Genomic DNA, 12,373 nt, shown 5'->3' on the forward strand with positions numbered 1-12,373 from the left:
TCCTGCCTGCCATCTATGGTGGGGTGTCCCTCCAGGACCTTTTGCTTCAGATGTGTAAGATCCCCTATCCAGTAAACAACTGATGTCTCTGTCGCTGTCTCTGGGCTCTTTCTTTGGTCTTGAGGCCGGGCATCCACAAGGCTTGCAGGCCTGCAGGGTGCAGCCCAACACTGCCTCATAGAGCTTTTGAGAGGATTAAATGCAATTATACCTGGAAAAAACAGAGCCCAGTTACTGGCACACAGTAAGTGCTAAGTAAATATTAGCTACCAAGGAGATAACTGTAGCTCTGACCCAGTACAGTGGCTCTAAATCCCAAATGAATATCAGAATTATGAGATTTTTTTTTTTTGAAAAATACTCAAGCCCAGGCCCAGCTGCAGACATTCTAAGTCAATTGGTCTGGGGTGGGGCCCAGTTCAGGCACAGGTGAAGATGATTAACCAGGTGATCGGATGTGCAGCCAAGGCTGAAACCCACTGGGGTAGGAGGTTCAAGGATATGGCCAGAGACTGTGAATCCTTATCAGTGGCTAAATACCAGGCAGATGGTAAACACAGACGAAGAGGGAGAGAAGAAAACTCAAAATACTATGGTAAGGTTTTAAAAGAAGCTTGGAAAATGATCTCTATTGTCAAGAGCATGTGTGTGATTGCTACAAATGATAAATAGAAATGACCAACCTAACTGAGATGAAGCAAGTCTCTTAAAAACAAAGAGTTCTCACCTGTCCGAATGGCTAGGGAGACCTACTGCCACGGCTGAAAGACAGGGAAACACACCCAGATTAACAAGGGGGCAGTCATTTAATGCAGAAATCCAGTTAACGTAAAGAGACAGGTCGAACGACAGATATGACTTCTCACAATACTGCATAGCATTACAGGTTAGCTCTTCCAGGGTTGATCTGTTTCTCTTATGATTTTGATTCCAGTACAGAGATGGAGAAGAGACTTCAATTAAAAATAAATAAGGCAACAGAAGAATCTCCCTGTGACAAAAAGCATCCACAAATAATGCACAAATGTTTGGTGCTGACACAACAAGACACCATAAGGACAAGTTCTGAAGGTGCTGCATTAAATTTAACAAGCATGGTACAATGACAAGAAAATTATACTCGCTTTGTCATGAATCCTTTTGCAAATAGAAATGACTCTCGGGTAATTGTTATGTACAAACTCTCTGAAATAAATGGCAATCATACAAATTTTTCCATTGCGGTTTCCTCTTTTTCTGAACCCAGAAATGTTCCATGGCTCTGCTCCCTACTCCTCGCCGTCAAAGCATGAATAGTCATTAAAGCAGTTGAATCCACAGTAGTCTTGTCCTTAGAAAGGTATGGAGGTTCTGCATGATTTGACATCAGTCATCCAGAAGGGGCTGGCAGGCAACAGGCTGGAATGTACAAGACCGATTTTGTGCTTGGGATCCTGACTCAGACTCTGCTCCGTCCCCTTCAAGGTTCGTCCGCACTGTGGACGGGCCACCAAGCAGTGGACTTGAGTGTGGACAGTCATACCGTGGAGTCTCTGCCAGACTTTAGATGTGCAATCTTGGTCCGGCTAATAAATGGGTAAGCGATGCAGAGACCTCCAGCTGCCACAATAAAGCCTAAACTGCACCAGGCACAAAAGATAGACCAGCTGTAGCCGTGTTCCACATCATCAGGCAGGCTATAAATTAGCTTCGGGACCCGGTTCAAATCATAGGAGATGCTGGCGGCGTAAGTGCAGAGGGAAATGGTGCAAAATATTCCTATAAATAATACAAAGAGAGCAGGGTGATGGGTTACGGTTTTGCCTGCTACAAGGCAAATGCCAGACAGGCCTTCGTGAACATCAGATCAACAGATGAGATGATGAATCCAAATGAATAAAGGACTGACAATTCTTTCACTTGAGTTACTTCATTCAACAAACATTGGCAAAACCTTTATGTGCCAGACTGTATGCTAGGTTCTGGAGATATAGGAGTGAAAAAGATGGGAAAATTCTGATAACTTGAATTATTCAGAATTATCTCAATTAAATTGGTACGTATACATGAATTTTTTTTTATACTTAAAAACAACGTAGTAGAAATTTTAATTATTTTTAAGGAAAAAAATAATCACTCAAACCTAATACAAACAATTTTCATTTCCCTTTGTTCTACACCTGAGTTGACACAGTTTTAGGTAGTTGCAATCATCATACCAAGTCTTTCTTTTTCAATTTCCATTATCATTAGTATTTATCATGTTGCCTGATAATATCTTAAATGAATTTTTACAAGTTTTTTTTAAGGCACAGAGCCTGGCACATTCTAGGGCCTCAAAAATCACTTTTTTTTATAATGAATGGATAAAAAGATTTTAAATAATATAAATTAAATCCAGGATGTTGGAATTGTCGTAAAATAGCTGACATCATATATCAGCTATCGGATTGCTCCTTTGTCTTATTTGTATCCCTTATTTGTATTTATTTTATCTTGAAATATTATATACATCTCTGTGCCACTTAAGTTCTTTTAGGATTAGGGCATCACCAAACCTTGATGAAAACCTGCTTTATTTCCTTCTGCCTTTACTCACTCAGCTGAGATGGAGGGGTGGAGGAGGTTACGTGAGCCCATAAATATGCCTGATATCTGCCCCTCCCCTTCCCACAAATGTCCCCAGAGACTGCTCTCCAAGGATATTTTTTCTCCCTCCAAGATGCTCCTGAAGTAGTTCTGAGAGAAAAGCAAAGATGAACCAAAGAGCATATCTAAGAATTTCCCCTTTCTGGACCCTCACATATCTAAGGAAGTTTGCAAATACATAGCTGCCATAGCTGTTATCTGTGGGGTGGGCAGGACTGTTTGATTATTACAGAGAAATGTAGGGAGAGGAGACAAAGCGGTGTTTCCAATGTAGGCAACTAGCTTTTGTAAAAGAGGCCTAACCCATTCAAGATATCTTAATAAGGGGAAAGAAAAACCCTTCTAACTTTGAAGACACTAAGGAAAAGTGTATAAAGGATGAAGACATCTTTGTTGTAGCTAGATTAGTAGTCATAGGTCGGTTTTGATCCTGCGGAATTCTATTTTAGTTCCATATGCATGTCTTACAGTCCTCATGTGTATTAGTTTGCTCGGGCTGCCTTAACAAAGTAGCAGCAGACTGGATGGCTGAAACAACAGAAATTTACTTTATCACAATTCTGGAGGCTAAAACTCTGAGATCAAGGTCCCAGCAGGGCTGGTCTCTTCCAAGGCCTCCCTCTTTAGCTTAAAGATGCTGGTCTTCTCCCTGTGCCTTCAGTCTTCCCTCTGTAACTATCTGTGCCCAAGTTTCCTCTTCTTTATGAGGGCACCAATCGTACTGGATTATGGCCCCACCCTAATGACCTTATTTAGTTAGTGTAATCACCTCTTTAAAGACCCTCTCTCCAAATACAGTCACATTCTGAGGTTCTCGGGGCTAGAACTTCAACATATGAATGGCAGGGCTGCAGGGCGGGCACACAATTCAGCTGATAACAACATGCACACGCCCCGTGTGTGTGTGTGTGTGTGTGTGTGTGTGTGTGTGTGTGTGTGAGAGAGAGAGAGAGAGAGTTTGTGTGTATGGTCAATGTATGAAGTCTATTTCCATCCCTTTTACAGGCCTAAGCAAGATTTTACTATTTTAGGTGTTATTTAATCAGTTATTCAAGAATTATTTATAAGCATCTACTATGTTCCAGACCCAGTTCTGATTATGTTAGAGGTAGTTAAGTTGAATGAGTTCTTGATGGTCACAGCCATCATTGCTTTGATGCTGATGTGATCAGGAACCCCAAGTGTTCTTTCCACTCACTTTCCAGCATGCATGTCAGGGAAAAGGAGTAGAGACCCCTGGACTTCCTGTAAGTTCCACATGGACCCTAATAGCACTGAGGACACGGAGTGTGCAAAACCTGCTTAAGAAAACTGAGTTCTGCAATACGGTGAGTTCTACACACCTAAGAATCAGTTCATCCTAAATCACGTCCTGTAGGATTTACCTAGATGGCAAGTTATTTCCAATAATGTTGCTTTCTTGTCAGTAGCAATCTAGTTAATGCAAGATATGGGATGAGGGCATGGAAAGATAAGGTACCAGCCTTGCATTTCAAAAGTTCAAAATCTAATGGTCATTCCTGAAAAGCCACGAGGAGAGAGGTCACCTCTCCTCCCTTCTTCTCTTAGACATTTCCTTCCCTTTCCCTTCTCCCCTGACCAGCCAGGAGTTCCCTTGGGCTACCACCACTGATACTCTTCAGCCCAGCTGGTGGCGCCAGGGGAGAGGGGTTTATAAGTCCCAAGCTCAGTCCTGGCTACTGCTGGTAGCATCTTCAAAAGGGTGAGTAACTACTTGTTCTGAAGAGCGCTGTATGCAGCGACTTTTCTTATAAAATATTAAAAGGTGTTCCGCCAAAGTTCTTCATTAGAAGATACAGTGATATCACAGAATTACAAGACCGGAAAGGATATTTTTGGATCAGAAGAGAAATAAATTTATGCTGCCATCCCAGATCATCAACCTAATTTCCTTCCCTAAACTTCATGGTGCCTATGGCCAGCTGGCAGGGTGTAGTTAGGGTAACGGCCCACTCTTTTGACCATCCTCCTTTGATGTGCTTGAAAGGCGGAAAGGAGTGGAAGTTGCTTCACCCTGGTTAGCCTGCTTGATAAACATAGCTGCAACACCCACAGACATAAACATTGATTTTTTTTTTTTTTTCACTCCTTCAAAAGACGGCCTGCCCATCATTCTGGCCTCTTTGCAATTCCAGAAAAAAAAACCGCCTCAAGCTAATTTTCACACAGATTGCTCAAAAAGCCATTGCTAAGTTGCCTTAACTAAATGACTGGGCAGGACTAATAGAGACAGACAACACTTTTTAAAAAAATCAGATACAAGACCCACAATCTGCAATTAACTAAATCCGAAAAACATCTGATCTTTTTCCCAAAGATTGCAGCAATCTCACTGACCGGCAAATCTGGCCTGACGTGACATAGGCTATTTAGAGTCCTTATTGATCCCACCTAGTGTGAATATTCATGTGTTTGGTTGCAGAAATGTTAATGTATACTTGATTTCAGACCCTGCTCAGGGTGTTAGATAATATAGAATACATGCACTATATTACCTTTCTAAAATAAAACTTAAAAATCCTGAATTCCAGGGACTTCCCTGGTGGTGCCGTGGTCAAGAGTCCACCTGCCAGTGCAGGGGACTGGGGTTCAAGCCCTGGTCCGGGAAGACCCACGGAACAACTAGGCCTGTGCGCCACAACTACTGAGCCTGCGCTCTACAGCCCGTGAGCCACAACTACTGAGCCCATGCGCCTAGGGAACGTGCTCTGCAACAAGAGAAGCCACCGCAATGAGAAGCCCGCACACCACAACAGAGAGTAGCCCCCGCTCGCCGCAACTAGAGAAAGCCCGCGCTCAACAACAAAGACCCAAGGCAGCCAAAAATAAATAAACTAAATAAATTTTTTAAAAAAATCCTGAATTCCAAAATTCACCTGGTCCCAAGGGCTTCAGATATGGCATTAAGGACCTGTAGTTTTAGGTCATAATCAGTGGCTACCCTAGAGAATTCAATACACCTACAGAGGAGTCTTTGTTTTAATTTGAATGTATTGAAGCAAAACAATGGGTGGCCTAGCGTGGGTGTTACCTTCCCTGAGCTTTGCTGGGGCAGCCTGGGCTGTCTCTTCTTTCCCTACTGACCCGAAGGCCCTGCCTCGTCCGTCGGCAGTGGCCACTCAGGGCACAGCCTATGAAGGGGAATGGAGGCCCCCATCAAGGGAGGACCAAGCTTTATCCAATTTTTGAGACTCCCAGTATATTAAAAGGTAATTAAAACCCTACTACAGAGACATAAAAATTGTATTTAAAAATATTTGCATTGAATAAATTAACCTTTTAAAATATTTATATTCCTAACAAATGATAATCATCATACTAGCGCAACAGCAATCTAATAGAATGCATCATTTAAAGCTGATGGAGATGCTCACTCGCAGTGCAGGAGGCAGTGTGGTCTGGTAAAGGGCAGCCCCTCACTGTTGGATCATGTCTTATTCCCTTATCTCTGGATATGCCTCCGTGACGGTGTGTGTGTAACTTCAGAGGACATGAGGTCAAAAGGCTACATTTGAGGTTCTGTGCCCCTGGCCCTGCTGGAGGACCCCTTGAGAGGCCCCAGGGAATTAGGGCTGGGAAGTGACAGTCAGCAGCCCTGCTGCTCCACGTGTGGGTAATCAAGAGCTGTCAGTATGCAATAAGGCCTAAGGAGAGAGATTTGTTTCCAAGTTTCCATTTTAACATCTCAAACTGTCACATCACTGATGATCTTCATTGAAGGTTTGGCTAATAAATTCAGGTAGAGAATGAAGATGCCAGCGCCTTAGAAGAGGCTAAGTTTAGCATCAAAAATCTGTGGTGTGATGCCGACTAAGACTGCTGCATTAAAATCAATTCTTTTAACCCTATTTGCTCTCATCTCCTGCTGCTACCTGGGAAGGTCCTACAGCTAATTTATCTCATGCAATGGATTAACATAGTTATCTTGGTGTTTACAAAGGAAATGGAAAGGGATTATTTGTAGTAGCGGAAATGGAAAGGGATTATTTGTAGTAGCAAAAATGAAACAAACCTCCCTAAATCCCACAGTAAGGGAACATAACGCGGCAAATCTACTCCATGGAAGAACATGCAGCTATTAAAAGCTATTACAAACCGAACACAGAACAATATAAGGCCACCGGGAATGCTTACGGTATGATGATAAATGGAAGCCCAGAAAACAAAATATTCAATACTTTCCATGTGATGATGGGGGCAAACATTTTTTCTTTCCTTTTTTTCTGTTGTTGTTTTTTTCTTTTAAATTTTTATTTTGAAAAAATTATAGACTCACATGCAGTTGAAAGAGATAACACAGTGAGATCCTGTATACCCTTCACCCAATTTCCCCAAACAGTAACGTCTTGCACAACTCTAGTATAATAGCACAACCAGGAAACTTACGATGATACAATCCATCCACCTTATTCCGATCGCACCACTTTTACATGCACTCAGTCACTTGTGTGTGTGTGTGCACTTAGTTCCATCGAATGTCACCACGTGTGCAGATTATGTGGCCACCATCACAGACCAGACACAGACCATTTCCATCGCAAGGATGCCCTGAGCTACCCTTTTAGAACCACAGCCACTTCTCTCCCTTTTGTTATTGTCTTTAGTGAGACAAAGACTTGGGCAAGATTTGGTCCAGGATAAGGAAAATATTTTAACAACTAATTTTTCAGATGGTGAGATCTATAAGTGGGTTTTCCCTTTATTCCAAAAAAAAGCAAAAAAGAAAGCCAGTGTTATGTGGTAGGTCTGTCCACCCTTCCGGCCTGGTCATCAAACTTCAAGTTTATAAGTTTAGGGTGTTTTGGGGTTGCAATGGGTTTTTGCCACTATGGCTATTGTTCTGCTTGTTTTGTTTTTAACAGCTGCACAGGGGCTTTTGATGATAAATCCTGCTGAGCCCTGAGCCAGTCTGGCCCAGAGTTACACAGATGGCTCAGGAATGAGGGCTGAGCAGGGGAAGGTGGGGCTGGCTTCAGAAACTCAGCTCCTAGCTCTCCTCTGAGCCAATGCAAGACTGAACTCCCATCCTCCTTTCATTTAAAACCAAACCAGCCCCTCTGCCTCCCAAGAAACGCTCACTGAGCCTGACTTTTATGGTCCTGTGATTTATTTTCATGCCAACAATTGTTTGATATCTAAGAGCATCCTAAATTATTCATGCATTACCCACATTACAAGGGTCCTTTAAAAACTACTACTACTGAGGCTTTTGTCTGGCCCTCAGCTCCTTTCATTTTCCTGAGGATGCTATGTGGGGCCTTTCCAGGGCTGGGGGGTCGTGAATACTTCTTTGATGTATATGAGGACAAGAGTTAGAAAAATGGGGGCCCAACTAATAAAGGAAGGGAAGAAAATGGGGGGAGATATTTCATGACCATTAAGCTTAAAGAAATCCCCTGGGCAGCACCGGCCTCTCTGATTCTTTGACACCCTCACCTGTTCATTCTACACCCTGGATTTTTTTTTTTTTAATATTTATTCATTTATTTATTTGGCTGTGCCGGGTCTTTGCTGCTGCACGCAGGCTCTTAGTTGTGGCATGCGGGATCTAGTTCCCTGACCAGAGATCGAACCTGGACCCCCTGCATTGGGAGCGTGGAGTCTTAACCACTGGACCACCAGGGAAGTCCCTACACTTTGGATTTTAATGAATCCTTTAGGCAGGCACCCTCCCAATGGCTGGTCTTGAAGGTTCAAATCCTCCTCCAAAACCTCAGAAACTAGAATTTTAGCCTCCCTGGGCTACAGTCCTGCAGCCTCTGTGTATTCACCCAAGTCTGGAAAACTTAAGTTGTTTTTCTGCTAAGAATTATTCAAAGGCCAGGTGACTTTTTTTTTTTAATGCTCTGTCGGGATGCTTACAATGATCATCCATTATTCCAGGTCACTGCTGGTTACAGCTCCATCTCATGGGGTCGGAAAGGGGCCGACAGGACTTAGAAAGAAGGAAGGACGTCTGTCTGTGAATTGGGTTACAGGAGCTGACTGGCTGACCAACCAGAAGGCAAAGCACCACCTACCTGTCAGCCCTGAAAGACAGAAAAAATGGTGCCAGTCACCAAGCGGTGCTGCCGCCTCCAGGGAACACGGGCTTGAGTGAGTGACCATGACAGCAAGCAGTGCTAGAAACCCCAGTCGTGGTCGCTTGAGTAACAGAACTCCAGAGAAGCAGGAATAAGCTTATTCAAAACGGCTACACATCTAGCGTACTATTACCCCTGATGCTCAGCGTACTTTGTGAAACTGTTAACTTGGCATTCACTAATCACAGACACAATTTTCTGGGAAAAAGCAGGAGGAAAGATTTCTTCGCCGCAGCCACCTTCAGTCAATTTCAGCCATCAACTCAGCTGCTGACTCCTTCTTAGACAAAAATGTTCTTCACCCGACAATTGAAAAGACCATAGTCGTGTCTCCACACACCCCCTTCCAATCTCCTGATTTAACAGCAAGTCACTCCTTGGCATAAAACCTTCTGGTGGCTTCCACCACCCTTAGATTAAAATCCAAGCCCCCGCCTGCTTCTCCACCTCATGGGATGCTGTCCTCTCCTTCCCTGCCCTCGGCCACACTGGTCTCTCTGTGGCTCGAAACACATACGTTAAGCCATCCCTGCCTTAGGCCTTGGCACCGTTCCTTCCTCTGCCCGCAGCGCACTCCCTATGTGGAAGAGGGTCCCCTACACCACCTCCTTTACCTTCCTCAGAGCTTTTATCGCTATCACAACTTATTATTTGTGTCTCCCCAAAACAGAAAGGGAGAAGGATTTTGTCTGCCTTAATCATTATGTGTCTTTAGTATGTAGAGAAGTGCCTGGTCCATAGTAAGTCCTCACAAAGTATCTGTGGAGTGAAATGAATGAATGTCTTGTGTGTAAAAATGACACCAATGACTCCATCACTAAGAAACAGACTTTGAGTTGACCTTCAGCCCAGAGGCGTGGGCTGTGCTGAGCTATCACCCTCTCCTGGAGGGCTCCTGATAAGCAATTGCCCATGTTTGCCAAGAGTCCATGCCAGGGTTAGGGGCACAATAGGAAAGAATGGGACAGAAAAATCAGACCTGCCTCATATGGAGATTAAACCCAAGACATTTCCATCTAACCTTGTAACGGGCCACAATGGGGAAATCAGGGCTGCGTTTTTAACACTTTCTTTTTTAACACTTCTTTCTTTTTTAACAATTTCTTTAAATTCTGTATTGCCCACCAAAGCCAAATGACCTTCTGGTTGCTTTTCTCACAAGTGAAAACAAAATTAATGGAGAGATAACAAAGTGAAGCTAGCTGCCTGCAGAGAGGCCTTTGCTTTCGCTGGGAGAGGTGTCAGAGGTGTTCCGCGTACCTGTCATGAGGAAAAGGAGTCCGGCCACATGCTGGGTCAGGCTTTCCTCCCAGAAGAAGCTGACCATGGCCACAATGCAGCCACAGAGCAGGACGGCCACAGCCATGCCCAGGAAGCCAGCAGTGATTCTTCTTAAATCTAATCTCAAAACACAAACATTCAAGATAATAAGCAGAAGAAGGAGAGTTATTGAAAATTCGAGAATGAAGAGCTTTGTATACATTGTGAAAACTAAAATACGTTACATGGACAGGTGTAGGGTCTTCAGGGCCACGGTGATTTAGGAAATAAACTTCCTAGGTATTTCATAAGAGGACAGATGGGGTGTAACAAGTTGAGGGGTCAGCATCTACCCTCCCTGAGTCCATGGAGAAGTCCGTATCAAGTAGAAAATAGACCAGCGGACACCAGGGTAAACAAGGGTAAGAGGTAAAAAGTTACTTAGTAAACTGACAGTGAGGAAGGTTTGCAAAAGATCTTTATTATCCTCCAAAGAGCAACAGAATCATAGGTCACCACCACTGTAGTGGCTGTAATTAATCTGACTTTGGGGAAAGAGCCTAAAAACTGAGATATAGTGAAATATGGTTTGACCTGTGCACCAAGGATGCCAATTACTTTATTTTTAAGTTATACTTCCTCCTGCCTATTTTCAAAAAGGATTTGAGAAAGTGAAGGCAACCGTAACTGAAATAGGGCCCAACATGCACATATAGGACATCTACTCATTAAGGCCCTCTTCCCTTAAACATAGGCCCTACAACCCAAGCTCCCAAGTACCCAGGTTAAGAAAAGGCTGTTCCCGTGGGCCAAGCCCCACTGAACACACAAGAAGTTTGGTCTATCACAAAAACACGACTGTGATCACTGGGCCAGGAACCCAGGCCCTGGCCCACCTTCTAGGCCAAAGCAAGAGATGGACTGGCTGGACGTATGGGTACACTTCCACTCCAGTTGCCCACCCTCCTGCTTTTTTGCTTTTTCTTTCTATTTCCCTCCCTCTTTTTTTTTTTTTTTTTGAATGAAGCTAATTTTAAAAATCGTGAGCTAGATTTCTCTGATCCTTCTTGGAGCAACAGATCCCAAACATAAGTCTGCCGCTGAAGCCAGTGAACAGGTCTAGGCAAGGTGGACCGTGCACTCCTGCACACACATGGAACCAAGACCAGAGGCACACCCCGCTGTGTGAGCGTGGGCTGCTCTGCGAAGGCGCCCAGGCAGCCACCACCTCACTGTGTGTTCCTGTGGCCTCTGGCAACTCGGGATGATGTATACAGGGTGGATCACGGTAGCTTTCAGCCTTGCCCTTGTCACACGTGGTCCATCCCTTTCTTTTCAAGGGATTTTTCATTTCTAGCTCAGAGCATCTAAACTGAAGCAGGGCGTTGCAGCCTAGAAGGGGCAGTGTAGACCACCACAGAGCTAGGGGTCACGGGCACTGATCATTTAAAGGGGCTGTTTAATATTAAGGTGTAAGTCGTTCTGAGACATCCAGTGTAATCATAGCTCAGTCACCATTCTCTCACAACCTCCTAAACTCCCTGTGGTTCGAGTTTTATTTTCTATGGCCATTAAAAGGCACAAGGTTCAGATATAATCCACATGGGATTTGCCTTAGTACGGGATATGCTAAGCTTATCTGGTAAACATGGTACAGATCACCAAGTGTGACTTTCTTGGAAAAAGCCATGCCTGAGACTGCCGAAAGCATCTTTCCATGAGAACCTCAGAGAGGATTAAGAGGAGAATGCTCAGTACTGTCTTGCTGGGCAGTAACAGGGTACAAACTCTTAAAGAGATAAGGTTCTTTTTCAGGACCCTGTGATGATCTTTTCTTGCCAAAAACCAGTGACTGTGTGGCTTTCTGCATAGATGATTAAGGCAAAGAACTCCAAACATGCTCATAAAGAATGAAGATGTAAGAAGACTTAGATAAGGCTCTAACTAAGATCTGCTGAGAAATGACCATTAAGATCAGCCAGCAAGAGATAATTTTCAGGAAGTGATACTACTCAGAAATAAACCACATTTTAGCCAATGACTTTCCAAGTCCTAAATTTGCAGATCATAATATTTATAACATTACACCACTGCTGTGGGCAATATCTTAAGAGCTTCCATTTACATCTTTGAGATTCAAAATAGAGCCCTTTGATCTGTAGAGAGACTTGACTTTACAAAATGAAACTCTACTTGGCTTCCTGTAGTGACTTGGGTCACCAAACAAGATCACTGAAGTCCTTGCGTTGATTGCATTGGAAATGACAATGTCAACCTCTGATTAGGGTAAACACTAAAAAGAATTAGGCCTAGTTTTTTGCTTTCCTGAATTATCTATCCCTAGGCAACATGAATCGACAGTTTTCAGGTAAATATCAGTC

The 12,373-nt window shown here is 43.5% G+C and overlaps 1 protein-coding gene across 1 annotated transcript in view; it reads right to left on the bottom strand.

Moving 5' to 3' along the window:
* Positions 1–406: 406 nt before the first annotated feature.
* The window catches only part of TMEM178A (transmembrane protein 178A), a 51,124-nt gene continuing 39,157 nt past the window's right edge, over positions 407–12,373 (bottom strand). Inside the window, exons 3-4 of the mRNA XM_022574014.2 lie at positions 9,993–10,130; positions 407–1,758 (exon numbers count right to left, since the gene is read on the bottom strand). Coding sequence (XP_022429722.1) covers positions 1,517–1,758; positions 9,993–10,130 — 380 coding nt within the window. The 3' untranslated portion in view covers positions 407–1,516. The remainder of the gene's footprint in view (positions 1,759–9,992; positions 10,131–12,373) is intronic.

This window comes from Delphinapterus leucas, chromosome 13 (genome assembly GCF_059928025.1).
Source record: "Delphinapterus leucas isolate spDelLeu-1000000601 "Yukka" chromosome 13, BTC_Dleu_Yukka2, whole genome shotgun sequence".
In the NCBI taxonomy this organism is placed as follows: Eukaryota; Metazoa; Chordata; class Mammalia; order Artiodactyla; family Monodontidae; genus Delphinapterus; species Delphinapterus leucas.